Here is a 21374-nt window from a genome sequence, read left to right as displayed (position 1 = left end):
TTTACTCTCCCAATCTTGATTGAGTTACTTTATTCTCATTCCCTTCCCATCATTTATATGCTTTACAAATGGCTGAGGAAAGAAAGCAAAAGGTACAGGAGAAAAGGAAAGATAAATCCAAATGAATGCAGAATTCCAGAAAATGTCAAGGAGAAATATAAAGGTTTTCTTAAATGAATAAATAGAACAAAAGGCAATTGACCACTTCAAGAAAATTATAAATATCAAAGAAACATGCAAAAATAGGTATGATAAAAGACAAAATAGTAGGAACTTAATAGAAACAAGAGGGGCATGAATACATAAAAAAACCATGTGAGAAAAATTTTAACATGAATGCATAAAAAAACCATGTGAGAAAAATCTTAACATTACTAATCATTTTGGTGTGGTTACTGATCTGGGACTAGATATCCCAGAGAATGAAGTGAGCCTTAAGAAGCATTGCTAACAATAAAGTTATCAGAAGTGACAAAATTCCAGCTGAGCAATAGCTAAAATCCTAAAAGATGATGCTGTTAAATTGCTTCATTCAATATGTCAGCATATTTGGCAAACATTGGCCACTAGACTGGAAAAGATCAGTTTATGTTCCATTCCTGACAAAGGGTATGGCCAACTAATGTTCAAATTACTGAACAATTGCACTCATTTCACATGCCAGCAAGGTTATGCTCAAGACTCTGCAAACTAGGATCCAACAATATATCAATCTAGAATTATGAGAAGAGCAGGCTGGGTTTCTGAAAAAGCAAAGAAATTGGTGAACAAAATGTGGAGAAAGTAAGGAAGTTAAAAAAAAATCTGCTTCACTGATATATTAAAGCCTTTCACTGAGTGGATCACAACAAAATGTGGCATGTTCTTAAAGACATGAGAGTAACAGATTATTTAACTTTTCTCCTGAGGAACCTATATGCAGGCCAGGAAACAACTGATTTGTAAAAGACCTGAAAAGGAGTATGACAAAGCTATATTGTTACCTTATTTAACTTATATGCAAAGTACAATCATATGAAATGACAAGCTGGTTGACTCAAACGCTAGAATTAAGGTTGCTGAATAAACACTCTGATGAAAGAAAAGTGAAAAGGAATTATAAAGCTTCTTGATGAGAGTGAAAACAGGAATGTAAAAGCAGCCTTAAAACTTAAAATCAAAAACCCTAAAATCTTGGCAACTAGTCATATAATTTCCTGGCAAATAGAGAGAGAAGAAATGGAATTAGTGTCAAATTTTATATTCTTGGATTCAAAAATTACTACAGAAGGCAACTCCAGCCATGAAATTAAGACACACATTTCTTAGAAGGAAAACTATGAAAAAGCATAATACTAAAAAGCAGAGATATCTTGCCAATAAAGATTCATATAGTTAAAGTTAAAAGTGTTTTCTAGCAGCCATATATGGCTGTATGAGTTGCAGTATAAGGAAAGTTGGATGCCACAGATTCAACACTTTTAAATTATGATGCTGAAGAAGATTTTTTGAGAGTCCTTTGGACGGTAAGAAAGTCAAATCAGTCAATACTTAAAACTAATTCATGCTATTAACTTGAATTGAAGACAAAATTTAAATACTTTGGCCATAGAATGAGAAGATGGGACTCACTGGAAAAGATCAAAAGCAAAAGAAAAAGGGAATGGGGAAGGATGAGATGAATAGACAAGTGTCATGGAAACAAAAAATGTGAACTTGGATATTTTGAAAGATAGAAAATAGGAGGGCCTGTCATTCCACAGGGTATCAAAAAGTTGGATACAACTGAACAAGTAAATAGCAATTTAGTTTAGGCTCTGCTTTATCTTCTCTTGCATACACTATTGTGATAGATCACTGACCGCACTGTTTCTAATCTTTCCTCTCTCCAACTTAATCTCCAGTTTTTCTTCCATGAATCCATCAAACCAATATTACTTAGTCATTAATGATAAAATCTCCAGTGGGTCTCTATAGCATCTGGAATAACATATAAAATTTTCAGCCTGACATTTAAAGCCCTTATGAATCTAATCCCAACATATTTCTCCAAAATTATTTCGTATTATTCCTCCCTTTCATGCTCTCTTTAGCCAAAGGACTGCAATGATTTATCTTCCAACTCAACATTTCTAGTCCTACTGTACTTCCATGCATTTCCCTGGGGGGGGGGGGAAGGGGGGAAGTTTCAATACAGAGCTGCCCAGTTCAACAAAACAAATTCCTATATTAGCTATGTCTTTTATTAAGTTTGACAACTTTATATCAGGAAATGAATGGCTTGTCTCATCTTCATTACTTTTGGTTTGTAATTTTATTGATCAGACTTCTAACATCTTTCAGAGTTGTTTATCCTCATAATACTATGATAGTATAAACTACTCCCCTACTTCTATTTATGTTGCATCAGTTCATAAGGATCTTCCATTTCATATCTTTTTATGATACAATAATATTCCACAGAATTAATAACATATGTTTAGCTGTTCCTCAATGTAAGAACATACCCTTAGTTTCCAATTTTTGGCGACACAAAAAAACTGCTACAAATATTTTTGTACATATAGATCCTTGCCCCTCTTTTTTCAGGGTCTAGGACTAATGCTGTTATCACTGGGATAACTGTGGTTTAGCAATATTCCAGGAATAGTTCCAAACTGTTTTCTAGAACAGGGATCCATTCATAGCTCCAACAATAGTGGATTACTTCTAGTCTCTCCAACATCTGACAGATGTGAAGTAGAACTTAAATCCTTTGATCATTGTCTAATGGCTTGGTTTTATAAATTTAAATATAAATCTTTATTCATCATGGAAATGAGATTTAAAAATGTTGCAAAATTATTTTCCTAATTATTTCTGAAGAATATTCTTGGTTTAGCATGTGTAAGGAATCCTAGTGAGTAAGGAATCTTAAGTAAGTCTCAGCCATATCTTTTGTTTAACTTTTAGCTGAGAACATGAGTTATAGAATTCTAGGAAACGAACAAAACTGGAAAGCCATTCTTTCTTATGCGTTAATCAATGAGTACCTTTTATTGTAGGCTTATATTTACCCTGAAAACCTGGCCAGTTCCTTGAGTAAACACAATCCCCCTAAAGGAATAAATAAATTTTCTTCTTGGTGGGTCTCTTAAAATGAAGTATCTAAATGAGGCTGCTATGTCTCAAAAATCATGTATCAAATGAGAATACTTAGCGTAATGCCATCTTTGTTCTCACTCTATAAAATCCCTTATTAGAAGGGGACTTTGAGGATTTGAGCTAGGAAGTCTTGTACAAACTTGCCTAGTAAGGGCTCCTACTCGAGACTGAATACCTGTGACCATGAGTCTTGTCAGCCAAGTAATTCAGATATTGGTGCTTCCTCAGAATGGTGATGATGGATGTTGTTTGTTAGTTATAGTGGGCACTATGTTTGGTAATTGTGTATTATTTTTGTACTATGAGTTTCCTTTTCTCTCATATCTTATTTAAATCAAGGTTATGGGCAGTTAATAAACTTAGACTCACCCTCTTTAAGATTGTCTTTTGAATGCAAATTCCGTACCTTAGATTAATTGTACACCATGAACTCTTTTGTAATCTACAAACTTGAAAAGTTATTTCTTTGCTTTGTAAATGACATGACATCCTCCTCCATTTAAAACTTCTCTTGGTTTATGGTATCTACATCTAATTTCTTACACTTTAATGTCTCGTTTTCCCAGTAGTTTTTATCAAGTAGTGAATCCTTCCCCCAGTTAACAGTGGTCTTTGGGTTTATGAAACATTAAGTTACTGTGTCTATGTGTTGTATACATTCCATTCAGTGATCTTGCCATTTCTTATGCCAGCAGTAAATCTTTTTTTAAACAATTTCTGCTTTGTAGAATAGGTTGAGATCTGGTACTGATTGACCCTGTTCTTTTCTTCCTCCCAGGTCCTCCTTCCTCCTCCCTGCCATTATTACCTTGATATTTTTCCTTTTTCTTTCTCCAAAGGAATTTTATTGGTACAGCACTAAGTAAATTAATTTATCATGTATTATAATTTTTTTTTACATTCGCTTGACCTGTTCACAAACATTAAATGTTTCTCTAATAATATAGGCATATCTTTACTTCTGCAAAAAAAAAAAAAAAAAGTTTTATACTTATATGTATATTGAATCTAACTGCATCAGTGAATCTAAAATAAAAGCAAGCAGCTTTTGTAAACACTGTAAATGGATTTTCTCTTTCTAGCACTTTTTGGGGGTTTTTGTGTGTGTGTGGTTTATGTATGTATTATTTACATGTATTCATTTTATATTCTACAACTTTGCTCAACTTATTGTTTCAAATAATTTTGTTTTACTTAACTCTCTAGAGCTGTTCTAAGTTTACTACTATATCATCTACAAAATACATTCATTTTGTTTACTTTCTGCCTATCCTTATTCCCTTGATTTCTTCTTCTTCTTTTTTTTCGGGGGTGTTGGTATTGGTGGTATTATTGTTATGGTTAGCATTTCTACCACTATGTTAAATAGCAGGACTGATAATGGATGCTCTATTTGCTCTATTCTGTTATTACTGGAAAAATCTCTTACCTTTTCTCAATTATATATGCTCTTGGATTTAAATAATTTTTAAAAATAGATTAAGAAGAGTTTAATTTTATTCCTAAGATTTCTAGAATTTTTAAGAGAAATTATGGTTAGATTTTGTCAAAAGCCTTTTCAGTTTCTACAGATAAAATAATATAATTTTTATTATTTTTATAACTAACAGTCTATTATATTTATAGTCTGATTTCTTATGTTAAATCAATCTTGAATTCTTGGTACAAATTTTATCTGATCATAGTATATAATCTTTCTAAAATGTTATAGCTTATTTCCTAACATTTTTAAAAGCAATTGTGTGTCAATGTTCATTAAGACCATTAGCTAGTAGCTTTCTTTCTTTGCTTTGTCTCCTGGATTAGGTATCAAGACCATATTCGTATCTTTAGAAAGAGATTGACAAGATGCCAACTGTTATTCATGTAAACAATTTGTGTAGTATTGGAATTAATTATTTGTCAAAAGTATGATAGTATGAATCTAAATGGTTCTGGAAATTTTTTCACTGACAATTCTTTTATGGTTTAATTTCTATTCTTATTATCAAAGTCCAGGATCCTGGGGCAGAATCTAAGTTCCAGTAGGATAGGAATTAGGAAGATATCCAAAATTTAAAGAGCAGAGCAAGATCATTTGGAATCTGCAAGCACTCATTTATGTACTGCTATACCAAAGGACTGTTTTCACTATGTGGAGATGTGTCATCCTCTGTTAGGTTCAAAGGATAAAGATTTAAGCCAGTGTAAACAGGAAGTAAACAAGCAAGAAATGCTTAAGATCCCCAGAAGTAATTTCTGTGAGCAGAGACTGCATCTTGGGCGGGAACTCTGGTCTTATTGAGATAGCTTTGTTAATGGGAGTGCCTTCTCTGATTGGCTGTGCATGTGACCTCACAGACCCTATATAAGTTCTATGTAGGAAGAGGTCTGTTTCTTTAATCCTGGAGTAGCTGAGGAGGTTGGAAGCAGGTAGTGAACACATGGGTCTCTTGCAGGCAAGATGTTCATGTGGGAGTCCACAAGAGGTCAGGGCAGAATGTGAACAAATGAATAAAAGACTTTAAGCTTATGTGTGGCTGTTCTTGAATGCGCTACTGTTTTAAAACTACAGTTTGTGAAACTGTAGCCAGAGACTTCTGAAGACCTTAGAATGAGGTAAGCTGGGTAAAATTGGTTTATATACTGCAAAAGTCAGGGGCCAGAGGATTCTCTGAAGCCCTGGGAATTAGGAGAGCCTGGCCATGTGAAAAATGTAGAATAGTACTAGGGCATTTGCCCATGATTAAGCATTTTTTTTTTTTACAATCCTCTACAGCACATATATTTCTATTATCTAGATGGATAAATTGAATTTCCCCAGATTTTTCATAGTCTGGAACAATGTATACAGAAGTATTGTCATGATCACACCTGTCTGAATCTCAAATATATGTTTAATGAATATGTAGGCAGGTGCTCTGTGTGAAGAGAACCTTAAAGGTAGTATTTTGTTCTACTGTGGCAATAAAGAGAAAAAAATACAAAGCAGAATCTACTCCCCAAATTTTCCAATTATTTGACAATAAAGATGTAGTCTGCTATAAAAAATTGTCAGTGAAAACCTGCTTGTTCCTATTTTAATCCTCCTGTCCACCATTTATACACTCTCTATATGTCTAGCACCATAGCTAGACAAATACTGAAGTTATGGGGATTGTCAACCTTCACCAGTCCTGAATGGAAAAACAAAAGATGATCTCAACAGTACAATGAATTAAAAGAGTCTAACTATTAAAGGAACCACAAACAGCTCTTTGTTCCTGAATGTTGGCTGGATTCTGTACAGCGAATTTTAACAACATCTAGGTAGCATAGCAGAAAAAGTGTTGGACTTGGAGTCTGGAAGATCTGAGTTCACTACTCCAGTATCTTGACAAGAAAATCCCAAGTGGGATCATTAAGAGTAAGATATGACTGAACAATAACAAATTTCTTTCTGATATTTGATATCTGAAATAGCCTAATTTTCTTTTGCTAATGTTAGTATTTCATGTTTTTTTTTTCTAAGTATTCATATATTTCTGCTAAATTATCAATCAGCTTTGCTAACATATATTTGGGCAAAAGTTTCTGATAATTAGTTTCTTCAACTGTTTATAAATTCTCAAACTGGATTTTTTGCTCTTTATTTAAAAATCAGGCTTAAATTTGGAACTGTGCTCAAAAAGTTATCCAACTGTGCATATCCTTTGACCCAGCAGTGTAACTACTGGGCTTATATCCCAAAGAGATCTTAAAGAAGGGAAAGGGACCTGTATGTGCAAGAATATTAGTGGCAGCCCTCTTTGTGGTGGCCAGAAACTGGAAACTACGTGGATGCCCATCAATTGGAGAATGGCTGAATAAATTTTGGTATATGAATATTATGGAATATTATTGTTCTGTAAGAAATGACCAAAAGGATGATTTCAGAAAGGCCTGGAGAGACTTACATGATCTGATGCTGAGTGAAATGAGTAGGACCAGGAGATTGTTGTATACTTCAACAACAATACAATGATGATCAATTCTGATGGATGAGGTAATCTTCAACAATGAGATGAACCAATCAGTTTCAATTGAGCAATAATGAACTGGACCAGCTATATCTAGCGAAAGAACTCTGGGAGATGACTATGAACTACTACATAGAATTCCCAGTCCCTCTATTTTTGTATGCCTGCATTTTTGATTTCCTTCACAGGATAATTATACACTATTTCAAAATCCGATTCTTTTTATACAGCAAAACTGTTTGGACATGTATACATATATTGTATTTAATTTATACTTTAACATATTTAACATGTATTGGTCGGTCAACCTGCCATCTTGGGGGGGGGGAGGAAGAAGGAGGGGAAAAATTAGAACAAATTGTCAATGTTGTAAATTTACGCATACATATATCTGGTAAATAAAAATTATTAAAAAAAATAAAAATAAAGGAAAAAAAATCAAGCTTAAATGTCCATGGGGTTTTCTTAGCAAAGATGCTAGAGTGGTTTGCCATTTCCTTCTCTAGTGGATTAAGGTAAACAAAAGGTAACTGATTTGCTCAGAGTTATACAAGCTATCTGAAGCTGGATTTGAACACAGGTTTTACTGATTTGAAGCCCAGTACTCTTTCCACTAAGATACTTAGCTTCTCCTTCTCCTTCTTCTTCTTCTCTCTCTCTCTCTCTCTCTTTTTTTTTTACATGAGAATTTCTATCTTGTTATTAACTGAGGAATCCTGATTTGTTGCTGCTACTCTGATTTTAAATTACAAGGGCAGTTGAGTGATTTGTTCTTTGTTTATTTCCCCTTAGAATGATATGGTACAAGTTTTGGCATATTTTCCCATTACTGTCATTTTCTTTAATGAAGTTTTCTATTGTTTTTCAATTAGAATATTTAGTCTCATTCCAGTGCTCAGCTCTGGCATTTTCTCATACATAAAGTTTTCTTGATTCCTACTGTATTCTCTCTCCTCAAATTATCTTGATTTAGCTACTAGTATAATGTTATATAACTGAATCTAGGTAACATGGGGGCAGCGGCTGCTATCAAGATATTATCTCCAAGATATCACTGTTTTTAATACAATCTACTTTGAAAACAAACACAATCTCAATCTTCTTTAATTTTTCTGCAGACTCTGGATTCTTGCCTTCTCAAGAACAACTGGAATTATCACACCCTACTGACCTGATAGGTCACATCATTAGCATGATACAATCAATATCTCTCCAGAAGAAGCCTTCAGTCTGAAGGTAGTCAAGCCCATGGAGGACCTTCAGCCAAGACTGGAAAGGTTACTCAAATAGTTTCTGGGCAAAGCATATATCAGTTTTTGCATCTCCATTCTAGAAAGAACTATGCAAAATGCCAAATTGATCTTCTATAACAGTCGTCTCCAAATTATCCCTGTAAGGGATGTGTGTTGGGGGCGGAGATGTGATAGTGGTGAGTGAACTGTAGGGAACTACAGCATGAGCCTAAAAGGCACAAGACCAACCAATCAACAATAATCAATAAATTTTTTCCCAGAAAGAACCAAATTATAATCTCAATTTTTCCTACATCTCAGCCAAAGCCCTGGTCCTTTTAATCTGTTCATATTATTTCTGTACATGTCTAGGTTCCTCTATTTCCAGTTCTAATCAGACATGCTTTTTTTCCTAGGTTGCTTTTACTTTGAAATCTCAGCCAAAATTTCAATTCTACTATTAGAATTACACAATCTTTGAGCAGGAAGGGATCTCATAAATCCATAAGTTAACACCTGATACAAGGGTCACCCAGCTTCTATTTGAATGCATCTGAAAAATCTATGACTTCTGAAGCAGCCCATTATACTTGGAGAGCTCTAATTTTTTGACATTTATTCTTTATATTTGAGTGAAGTCAGCCTCTGCAAATTCCTGTTTCCACCAGAGTTTCTACTTCCTCCAGATTTTTATAATGGTCAAAGGGATTAAATTTAATACCGTATCTACATGATAGATAGCCCTTTGAAAACCTGAAGCCAGTGATATTCCCCTGAAGCCATTTCAAAAACTAAACAGCCTCAGTTCCCTCATTATACTTTCACTGATACTATCCTCGGGTCTGCATCATTTCTTGAAGCATTTTCACTGAACTGGTTGCAAAAATTAAATGAGCTATTTGTGGTTAGTTTGGTATGTTTTTGCATTGTGCACAGTTATATATAACACTATGGTTGTTAGAGTTCCTAGAAGTTGTAAAGAGTTTTTGCACATTAACCTCAAGAATGAAGTCTATGGAATATATTAAAACCGGAATATATTATATATTCGCTACTACCTAAAGGCAAGGAATGAAGCTTCCTATGTGATCAGACCCTCAGAGTTCACTTAACCTGATCTGCAGCAAGTTCTGTTTGCATTGAGTTCCCTATAAATGTAAATAGTCTAAGTATCTTTTGGAAGAAGCGCCTAACACCCACCCATACCACCTTCAAAGACTCTTGGTAATCTTTTTTCATCCTTAAGTCTTTTGGATCACAACCATTGCTTTATTTCCGTGGGTATATATAAGCAGGTGTTAGAAGCCCAAAAAACCCTAAAAATTTTCAAAGGAGAAATTTCTATGCAAAAGATTCTTCAATGGAAAAATATTCTTCTATGCAAAAGTATTCTTCAGATGGGGGCAGATCAAATGCTTGAGAATGAATTACCTCAGGTAACAGAAACCTACAAAGCAAATCTAAAAAATCTCTAAAGCCCTGAATCTGCACCACACTAGTTATCCATTTCAGCACTGTCCTATGGGAATTTGGATACTAAGCTTACTATCATTCTCCAGCTGTGTTCCTGTAATAGAGGGTGTAAAGTGTGCAAGGAGAACACTCCTATCAAAGGTAGGCCCAAGAAATGCTGGGTATCCCAGGAATTTACCTGATATTAAAAATCTAATCTCTTAAAAAATTCATCACTTTCTAAGTAACGTAAGTATTAACCTGCTTAACACATATATTAGTTGGTAAAAAAGGAAGATACTCCACCTGGCATCTCACATTAGAAGCATCAAATAAAAGATGTTTAGAGCCACACTGTGAGACGACCTTAGGAACTGGCATGCAGGAGTGAAGAACATGCCAATCATTCATATCACGATGATGATGTGGGCACATACACAACAGAGAGGCAGGTAGGTAGGCAGGCAGCTATGCATACTGGCAACCCCTCCAGCACAGCACGCTGCAAACAGCACACAGACAATATCCTTTTTGAAATGGTCCACATGAGCATGAGGGATTTCTTTGGTTATTTGTTTTTTGAAGCCTAGAATTCATTTGGGTTATGTTTGCTCATTCTAAGGCCAAGGTAAAAATTCCTGTATTTCTCTGATGAAAACTATTCCCCCAAAATGCTTATCTATTCCCTGCCTATTGATATATATATAGATATATAATATATATATGTCTTCAAAAAAGCCCAATATTAAAATAAGGTCTATGTCTTTATGACCAAGGTCAGTGTGCTTGAAAATGACACACAGATAACAGGCTTACTTGGCCTTCTCAGAGAGACCTTTGGTCCTGAAGCCTACCTTTGGCAGATACCAGATGTCTCTGACTTTCCCAAAGGCAAGCCAGAGTTGTGTCAACTGGAATGAAGGGAAACTCCCAATGTAATAGCTATAAGCCTGTGGTCTATACACAGGTCTTAAAATGGCTGAACATGGGACTTATTTGGCCTTCCTGGCATTCTACCAGTCAAGTGAGAATGATTGAGTAAGAGTGACAAACTAACTTCAAGAGACCATAGGGCAAGTAACTTATTCTCCAATCTGGGAGAGGTTCCCTGGTAATGGCTATTTAGTTGCCTAGCAGGTATTTTGGCTTCAGAGAAGTAGTTACCGTCTCTTTTTCCCTGGGGTTTATTCTCCTAGGATCTTTATTTCATTCATGGGAACCTTAGAAGCATCTGAATCTGTTTTATGGAAATCTGGACCATAAAGCTGCTTTTAGCAAAGACTGAACTAGAGCTCAGGAAAAAATATCAATCATGAATGAAACATCAAGAAATGTACCATTGTAGAATAAGGCACACTCAAGTCACTTTGTAAGATTGTACTTCGGATCAATAAGTGACATTCTGGGTTATGCAACAACCTAGAATGTCTTAAATTATTTCATGGGGTGTTACAAAATTCATTAAAGTTAATTTTGAAAGATTTAAAATTAAGATTGTCCCCACAGAGGAAGGAGGCAAACAACATGGTGTTCCATCTTTGTGGACCATCAATGCAGATATTGTCCAAAGGATATTCAGCTACCAAGACAAGATTTACACATAGAATTAGTAGCCACAAAGCACAGACAAGCCAGCTAAAGAAGCCACAAATGAGACTGAGATCACACTGTCCTAGCACCAGCTGAGCACAGCTGTGAGGTCTTACCCCTGCTAGGCATCAAAAGGCGTTTCTTCATGTTGCCTGACAAAGCACAGGTGAACAGAAAAGAGAAAAAAATACCACATCAACAAACCCAACAGTGACACTGAATTCAACAAGTGTAATTCACAGAGACATCAGGGATTAAGGCCAGGATTCCTAAAATAGGACAAGTTGGCTTATAATCAATATACCCAAGACAGCATGAAAAGAGCCTTGGCCACAGTCATGGATATGATTACTCTGAATAAACCCCAGGGATTCCAAGGAAACAATAATTTTTTGCTTGTCTCTAAGTAATTAGACCTTGTTAATACTTGCTCAGAGAAGTTAAGGATATTCTCCACTGTATGTCATGTAAAACTCCCAGAAAAACTGAAAAAGAGTACATATGGTCCAAAGGTGATATTTGGCTCACTGGGCATCAATCCACCTGTAAGAGTAGTGGCTACTAAGGTAATTAGTAGTGCTCAGGTATTTACGTGTGATATGTTTATAGCTTCAATGATTGAGTCTTTGGAATAGAAGCCCGCTAAAAAAGGTGTGCCTATTAGGGCAAGGCTACCTAGGATAATTGCTGAAGAGGTGATGAGGAGAAGTATGAGTAGACCACCTATTTTGCAAATATCTTGTTCGTCATTGAGGCTGTGAATGATCCCAGTGTTTCTCTTCAAGAAATAAGCCTTGCTTCTTTTTTTCAAAAATTCATTCCTGATACTCTACAAGAGAGTGAGTCATAACCAAGCTAATTATTCAGACTAAACTTTATAAAGTATTTTCATATCGTGTTTCATTTAATCCTCACAGAAATTCTGTAAGGCTGGCTGAAACAGAAATCTGTGATCCTCATAAAAATTCTTGGAAGCAGCTGGTGACACAGTGGTTAGAGTCTTGGAGGTGGATTTTGGAAGATCTGAGGTAATATCCAGCCTCAGATACTAGCTGTGTGACCCTGGTCAAGTAATTTAACCTCTTCTTGCTTCAGTTTCCTGAATTGTAAAATGAAGATAATAGTGCCTACCTAACAGGGTTATTGTAAAGATCAAATGAGATAATATTTGTAAAAAGCATTTAAGCTAGCACACAGTAGGCAGTATATGCCTAGTTCCTTCCTTCCCTGATAGTATAGGCATTTTTAATCACTTTTTAACAGATAAGGAAAATAAGTCAATTCACATGGTAGTGATTTAACTTGCCCACCATAAAAGAAAGATTACAGAAATAGTCTATGGCAGAAGTTTTAATGTTTTTGGTATTAACCACTTGGCACCTGGTGAACAATGTTTTTAAATGCGCAAAAAGATTTTGAAGAAAATCAATCTGAGACTGCTGTCAAAAACTACTCGTGTGTGTGTGTGTGTGTGTGTGTGTGTGTGTGTGTGTGTGTGTGTGTGTGTGTGTGTGTGTGTGAGTTCACAGACCTATATAAACACCCCTGGCCAACTGACATTTGATAACACCTGTATAATACTCTCAAGCCCCAAAGAGGAGAAAAGGATCTCTCTCCATCCACAATCACTATAAAAAGAGAGAAGTGATGATTTTCCATCTCCTCAGCCCACAACAGTGATTAGCCAAAATAAAAGCAGTTACTTAAGACAGCAAAGCAAATCCCAGGCCCAAATGAGTATAAGATTCACGCCAGTCCCAATTCCTTTAAAATCATACACGTGTATACTTACCATCCATGCCATTGTGCTGTTCATAACTCCTTTTGCCCAGGATGGTTGGGGACCCATTATTAATGACTGGAGTTGACTTTGCAGGAGTAAGGTTATTGAGAGAAGTAGACACACTCTTTATGGGGTCTGGCTTTGGAGGGCGGGGATGAGTCTCTGTGGGGAAAAAAGCACCATATAGTTTACAAATAAGGATAAATTCCAAATTCATACCCAACCATTTACACAGAAGAAACAAATTTCATGCTAAAAATGGAGAATTTATTTATCTCAGATATTTTGAGTTATGGGTTTGTAATGTAGGAATCTGTCAGTTAATTCAAGGTAGTAAGTTTATGAGATATATAATTGTAGTGATCAGGTCACAACTTGTTAGGTATTTGAGCTAAATTTTTACAGCTTATCATGACATGCTACATAGTTTTCTTCCTCCCTGTCTCCATTTCCTTATATAATGTCATACAAGTTGCTTGCACTTTCTGGTTACAATCATTACATAATTTCTGGTACCATAATTCCAGTCCTGAATTATCATCATAACTCTCCAAATTCTACCAAAAACTCCATAAGATTCAACCATTTTTTTGATGCTTATTTGTTGACATATTGTTGAATGAGTACATATAGATGTCACTCAGGAAGGCACTTTTAGATCTTAGTAAATCATTTTGAGTTACATTAAATCCAAAGGTGAGACTCTATTTAGCAACCTTTATTATTGTTATGTGAAATGGTATCTGCTTGTTCCAAAAAATATCTTGTAGGTTTCTGATGCATTTATCATCTGCTCTAAAAAATGTAGGTCTTTCTAAAACTGCCTTAGAGCAATGAGTCGTATGTTTTATTACTATGAGTTTTTGTGAGGATTCTTTCCAAAATCTACTATGGTCCATTTTGTAGAACCAAAAACATACATTGTTGCTGAATAAATATAGGCTTTTAAATGTATCCCTCCCTTTCAACTTAGATTTCAGGGTGCCAAGAATTCTTTAAATGTATAAAATCATAGCATTCTATTTCATATCTTTATGTTCTATATGTCTTGCCTAGAAGAAACCCAAGTTATCTTATAATTATCACTTCATACACTAGTTCAACACGATCAAATTCAAAAACTTTTATCTCTTTAGCATATTTTAAGAATTTTATACTTGTGAGATTCAAATGAAGTTTTATAGCATTACAGAAAAATCTTGTAGAAAGCAGAACTAGGATCAATAGGGAGAAGCTATAGAGGTAGATTGTTGTTGATTGTTCATTCTTGAAGACAACCATGATATAAGGGAGGTGATGCCATGATATGTAAATGAATTGAATTTGAATGAGGGAGGACTGTGCCAGGTCATCAGTTTTATTTTCTGCTCTTGAACCATCTGGGTCTAGTGGCCAGACACAGATCAGGACCTGGATGTAGATGGCCCTATATACAGTGGGAGACCTTGACCTTTTTAAATTAAAGTCTTTAAATAAGTCTTAGTTTGACTGAGACAACTTTCCATTCAGTTGCATGTCATGGTAAATGAAAGACAAACAACAACCTCTGTGAGTAAGAGCTGCTCCACTGAGGACTTAGCAACACAGCCAGCTAGCTAACTAGCTTACCTTCTTCCCTTCCTCCCTCTTTTCCTTGATTTCTTTTTGAAGGAGTATGCCTTAAACCCAAATCACTCTTACTCCACTGATTGGCCAACAAAAGGTTCCAGGCCAAGCCCACTGGGTCTTTGTTTTGGCCAGAAATGCTGAGGGTCTTCTTCTTCCAGACTTTTTTTTTTTTTCCCCTTTTGAAGGGGAAAGGAAATTAGGTTAAAAAAAAAAAAACATTCTTTATCTCACTTCTTTCTTACCAAGCCTTAAACACACTAATTGGGAGGTTGCCTCAGTAAACTGACAACTATTAAAGATTTCAGTTTAAAAAGGCCAAGATTGTGCTTGATATCTGGTCACTGAAACCAGATAGCTCCAAAGAAGAAAATGAGGGTAGTGACCCGCACAATTCTCCCTCACTCAAATCAAATTCATTTTACTTGCATATAGAAGTAGACATAACAGTCAAATATATTCAAAAGTAGAATAAGCTATAACTGGGTCTTCAAGCAAATGTTGGATGATAATTTAAGAGAGATACAAGTTGTTCCTCTAATAATATATACTTTCTATTTAAACTAGCATATTTTTGAGACTGGGATGTTCAAAATAGGAGCTACTTCAAAGAAGGCATAAATCCTAATGGATATGTGATGAACCAGAGGGTAGGAAGACTTAAGTCTTTCTTTCATCCTGTCACTACTTCAATAGTCAGTCAAACAAATCATGGAGCTTGCCTCCAACACAGCTACATTTATTCTTATATGTCAATCATCTTCCATGTAGCCATCTCTCTTTTCTATTAAAGTTTATTAACTTTTGCCTTCAGTCAGGTATTAATATGTAAAGTCTAATATAACCTAAACTATTAACTACTGACAGCATCTGAACTGGGAAGATTCTGCCTGTATATTCTATTCCCCAAATTATCTCATGGTGATTACAGGTATCCTTCAGAAAGTAAACTCTGCTTATAAATAAGTGACACCAATTCTCTTCTCCCTATTCCCTTAATTTTCCTCCACACAGGTACCAAAATGATTTTCCTAATTTCCAAATGTGACTATTTTATTTAATCTTTTTCTCACTCTTTCAAAAATCATTTTTAGATATTATATAATTTTTTAAGCCAGCAGGGAAGCATCCAGTAAAAAGAAACTGGAGACTAATGACAATGAGGATGGTAAAGAGAAAAGGATAAAGGAATAATAAAGGATGTTAAAGAAAACCTGCTGGAGAAGATGATATAATCCGGAATCATTCAGACACACAATATAGTTTGCATTGGCAAGAAGGATTACTTTTTCGTCTGAGTGATGTGAGATGAAGAGAAAAGGATGTTCATGCCTAAAGGTCTCAATTTTTTATCAGTGAAATATGAGATAAAATTCTTAGTTGAAGTGGTGGGGGTAGGAGAAAGCATAGATGGCTTAAAGAAGGATAGAAATGACTAGTTGATTGTTCTTTATTCTCAAATAGGACCAAAATGATAACGCTATGTTAAAGTCAAGTTACAGTGTTTCCAATTGTGGCTGATCAGATCAATACAAGGGTAGAATGTTCTATCACACGTTGGGCACAAATAGTCCATGTGAACATTTGGGATGGATTGTCTATGCATCTAGTATTTCTTTTAAGCTATTTCAATTCTGCTTTGCTCACAGAGCACTTTCTCTGATGAAGGTACATGCTGGGAAATCCTGTGCTAGTGTCTCCCATGTGATGCAATCAATTCTATAATTTTTGAGAGACCTTGAGTTTGTCCTTGTATTGTTTTTTTCTGAATGCTATTGGGAGCATTTGCCCTGTGTGAGCTCTACATAACACAGGCTTTTTGGCAAGTGCACATTTGTCATTTGAACAATGGGATCACCCCAACAGAGCTGTGTTCTCTGCAGTAGAATTAGAATGTTTGGCAGTATAGAGAAAGGACCTCAATGGCTGGGATCTTGTCATGCCAGGTGATCTTCAGAATCTGCGTTAGGAATTATAAATGGGAAAAATTCAGTTTCCTGGCATAATATATTGTTCAGGTTTCACAGGCATACAACAATGAGGTCAGCATAATGATTCTGTAGACCCTCTGTCTAATACCTCTTTTCTTGGGGCCTCCCAAACACTGAGCTATCTCTGAAACCTCATTATTAAAGTGTACATTCCTGTAAAGTGTATTTCCAAGGTAAAATAAAGTTAACCATAGCATTTAAAACTTCTCCATTTGTTGTAACTAATGATTCCACTTATTGATGGTGTGATGTTGGCCAAAGAAGTACCTGTGTTTACTTGATGTTAAGTGTAAGGCCAAAATTAGCACAAGCAGGAGAATCAACCCATACTTTGTTGTCTCTTAGCCTTAAAGGCTACAGTGAGTGAACAATCATCTGTGAACAAAAAAAAACCTACGTACCCTCTACTTTAGTTTTGTAGCCTTTAAAATTGAAGAATTCACCATTATTGTGATAGCTGATTTTGATGCCACTTTTGTCCTCACTGAAAGCATTTGACTACATGGTTGGACAAACATTATGAGAGAAAGCATGGGAGCAAGAACACAACGTCTGGTAACTAGGAAAAGCTCAGGAGCATTGTCCATTGCCCAAAACTTGGACGAACATGCCATCCTAAAATTGACATACTAATTAATGAACTTTTCTGGGCAACCAAATTTTGACATTATTTTCTATAAAGCCTTCCTGATTGACAGTATCAAAAGCTTCAGTTGGATCTATAAACATCGTATATAGACCTCTCTTCTGCCCCAGCATTTCTCTTGGAGCCTTTGAGAAGCAAACACCATATTGACTGTTCCTTTGCCTCTTTTAAAGCCACAAGGCTCTCAGAGGACTTGTTATGAGGTTGTATTCATGAAGTTTTATTTCATTTAGGTAAATAGAAGAAAGTGTTGGTAATGAAGTTGTCATTACCAAAATACACAAGTATTCAGTAGTTAAGTGAATCACTTGCTATTTTCAACTCCATTCCTCCCAAGGATTCCTGTCATGTCTGGTAGTCTAAGCCTATACTCCTTTTGGTAGGCATACAAGCTTGTGAATTAGATTAGTACTGATTGCAAAATCTATACTAGCTTCACACTGCTCTCCCTCATTTCAGTCACTCCAGAAAAATACCTATCTAGCTCTGCCTTGTAAGCTGGCCTTCATTTCTCAGCCTTGTTTCATTTAGGGCTGCTAGTTGGATGTGCTATCTGCTGAGTTCTCTTGCAACAAGATTGTCTTTCAGGTCTACTGGATTGTGTCATCTTTAAGTGTGTACACATTCCATATTCTGATGGTGAACAGAATCAATTGCAGAAGTGGTTGTACAAAATTTTTTTAAGTTTTGGTCATAGAGTGGTATCTCTGCCTACTGTGGTATTCAGGCCAGGATTAGGTAAGCAGACAATTTTTCAGGCCCCCTTTCTAGCCCCTTCTGCACACCAAAAGGAAGTGATCCTTACAAGGCTGAATCCCAGTGAGAGGATGATCATATGGCGTGGGCCACTGGTGTGCTTAGAGCTCCCAATATATCTACAACTGTTGCTTGTCAATTGCTTGTCACCACAGGACTCTGAGATAGGTAGTAAAGTTGTATGTGTAATAGAGTCTTTTGATTCATATGTAAACTGAATTTAAGTGAGACAGTGTTGCACAAAGCGATAAGCCTCACTCTCTTCCAGAGGCATCACTGGTGGCAGGACAGAGTCAAAACAACTGGAGATTCAGTGAATGATCTTGGCATCTCCAGTCTCTAATCAAGTTCTAAGTGCTTCCCAGTGCTCATTTCAGGCTATTAAGAGTACACTGTTGTCATCAGCTCATTCCCACAGGAGAAGTCTTCCTATTCTTGGTGCAGACATCTCCCTACCTCCCCAACAGATTTGAGCCCCTTTGCTTAACTCAACCCGGTTTAACCTATCTGCTAAAATGGTTTACCAGGAGTGAGAAGAGGAAGGGAGAGAGAACAGCACTGTTCACACTGTAGTTTCTTGGAGCCATAGGTGAGTTAGGTGATGAAGTTTGTATAGTAAAGACAGAAAGCAGCCCTGAAAGAGACTTGGCAGCCCTCACACCAGTTACTATTCTTCCCTGAACATACCCTACACTCTATTATACTGCTTCCCCATTTGAATAGTATTCTGTAATTTAAAAACAATAACAAACATTTTAAAATGAAAAAGTATGGGGAAGGTCACATATTTCCCCACAATTAATTGACAACTAAAATTACTAGAAATTAAGCACCTGGAGCCAAGATGGAAGAGTAGAGAAGCATTCAGCTAAGTTCTCTCAAATTCCCCTTCTAACAGTTATAAAATAACCACAAATGAAATTCTGGAGTGGCAGAACCAACAGAAGGGATAAAACAATTTTCTAGACCAAGACAACTTAGGAAGTCAGCAGGAAAACTCTCTCATCAGAGTAGTAATTGCCCATGCTGTAGCACCAGCAACACATTACTTAGAAGAAACTACACTGACAGTGGCAGCAACTTCAGGAACTCTTAAGCCCACAAGTCAGGGAGAGGAGATGTTGGATAAATGGTCAGAAGGAAATTGAAAGGGACTCTTTGCTAGTACTGGGTTAAGGACCCTGTTGCTTTGCCTATGCACAGTACTGACTGACAGGACTTGTAACCACAAAAGAGCAGGGGCCCTAGATGCAGTTCCAGCATGGAGAGGTTTGCAAAGCACTTTATACATTTTAACTAAATTAATATTCATAACACCCTGTTTCAAGCTAAGTGCTATTTTTACCTTTATTCTTTTTACTAAATTTTGTGCCTAAAATAATTTTATATTTAAAAATTGGATATTAGAAATTACTTTAAAAGAGAAATTTAGGAACTAAGTCCTTAATATCTATGGGGGAAGGCCAGAAAGAGAAAAAGGGAAAATTAAACTTTTGCTGTCCTTTCCACTGATCTGTAAGTAGGACAAAAATATGTCCTTTTCATCCATATCATTTCTTTCTAATAAATGGAGACTATATTGACTAAAGCCAAACCTGAGAACATAGACTATAGTTTCTGAATTTGACTGCAAAATGGTTACAAGGATTTCTCTTTCTCAAATTGCCACTATGCTACTGAAGCCCCTCTCTTTACAATGTCTGGCACACATTTAGACACTTAATAGATATCAACTCTTAGCTCTCTCTGGAACCCAAAATGAATCTCTTATTCTGAGCTCTTCTTAGCTTTTGTCTCTTCAAGATAACAAGAACTTACATTGGATTACAATGCCCAGAAGTCTATGCCACTATGCTCTGTTAGCCTTCACTGTTTGCCTATATAAGTTAATTGCAATACATTTGACATTTTTTGAGTTTTCTTTTAACTCTTGTGTTTGTATATAAAATTCCTACTCATCTCCAGTCTTTGGGGAGAGGGGGTTAAATCAGAAATGCTTAAAATTTCTTCATACATTTAAAGACTCATTTTAGTTATTCTTGGTTTTAAGTCTCTATATCCTTTGGTTTTAGAATATTGTATTCCAAGACCTTCTCTTCTCTTAGTAGAAATTGCCAAGTTTGTCTGTTCCTGATATTATTCTTTGGTACTAAAACTGCTTCTTTTTGGATGCTTAAACTGTTTTTTTCCTCTGATATCAGAACTCTGGATTGTGGTTTATAATATTTCTGGAACTTTCCTTGTGGGATTCCTTTCAGGAGGTGAACTGTGCATTCCTGCCATTTTTGATTTATGATTTCCTGAACTAGAGTTCATTCTAGAATTCTAGTATTCTTTTTTAACATGCATGTTTTTCAGGGATCAAGCTTTATTTGACTTATTTTCTAAAAGTTAATTTTTTTCCCTTTTATTTTTCCCAGTTATGTGTAAAAAACATTAACATTCATTTTAAAAACTCTTCCAGTTCCAGATCTCTCCTTTCTTCCTTCCTCCCTCATTGAGAAAGCTAGCAACTGAATATAGGATAGACATATGTAGTCATGCAAAACATTTCTATAATAATCATGTTGTGAAGGAAACCACAGACCAAACCCCCCCCCAAAAAAACAAAACAGCATCAAACTACTCCTCAAGAAAAATAAAGTTAAAGAAGTATGCTTCAATATATATCAGTTCTTTTTCTAGGTATGGATAGCACTTTTCATCTTAAGTTCTTCAGGGCTAAATTGGATATAATAGTATTGGTGAATATAGGTAGGTTATTCACAATTGATTATTTTACGATATTGATATTCTTTTGTATATAGTATGTTTTACTTTGTACTACTACTGTAGTTAAGGGCTTTCATGACTTCCCATGACAAAAAGTACCATTGTCTGGTAACTGATATTACAGAAATAAACTCCTCCAAATATTGTAGATTGATCTTTAAATGTTAAATGGATTGCATATCTGGTCCTATAACTTTACTTGAAACCTTACCAGTTTGTTAGGACCTACTAGATATTGTGCTCATCTGAAATAACCATTAAGAATTCAGTGTGCATATCCCAAAGAGATCTTAAAGAAGGGAAAGGGACCTGTATGTGCAAGAATATTTGTGGCAGCTCTCTTTGTGGTGGCCAGAAACTGGAAACTACATGGATGCCCATCAATTGGAGAATGGCTGAATAAATTGTGGTATATGAATATTATGGAATATTATTGTTCTGTAAGAA

The 21374-nt window shown here is 35.7% G+C and overlaps 1 protein-coding gene across 9 annotated transcripts in view; it reads right to left on the bottom strand.

Moving 5' to 3' along the window:
* Window positions 1-21374, bottom strand: part of LOC141556459 (metastasis-associated protein MTA1) — a 610678-nt gene that overhangs the window by 21894 nt on the left and 567410 nt on the right. For 7 of the 9 annotated variants that reach the window (XM_074290601.1, XM_074290600.1, XM_074290605.1 and 4 more), the window contains 2 exons: window positions 13167-13319; window positions 11491-11526 (listed from right to left, as the gene is read on the bottom strand). In XM_074290601.1, the coding sequence (XP_074146702.1) occupies window positions 11491-11526; window positions 13167-13319 (189 nt within the window). The remainder of the gene's footprint in view (window positions 1-11490; window positions 11527-13166; window positions 13320-21374) is intronic. The other 2 variants (XM_074290604.1, XM_074290606.1) reach the window with 1 other exon arrangement.

Source organism: Sminthopsis crassicaudata, chromosome 2 (assembly GCF_048593235.1).
Source record: "Sminthopsis crassicaudata isolate SCR6 chromosome 2, ASM4859323v1, whole genome shotgun sequence".
Taxonomy (NCBI): Eukaryota; Metazoa; Chordata; class Mammalia; order Dasyuromorphia; family Dasyuridae; genus Sminthopsis; species Sminthopsis crassicaudata.
The sequence above is the reverse complement of the archived record's forward strand: the minus strand, read 5'-3'. Positions and strand labels throughout refer to the sequence as shown.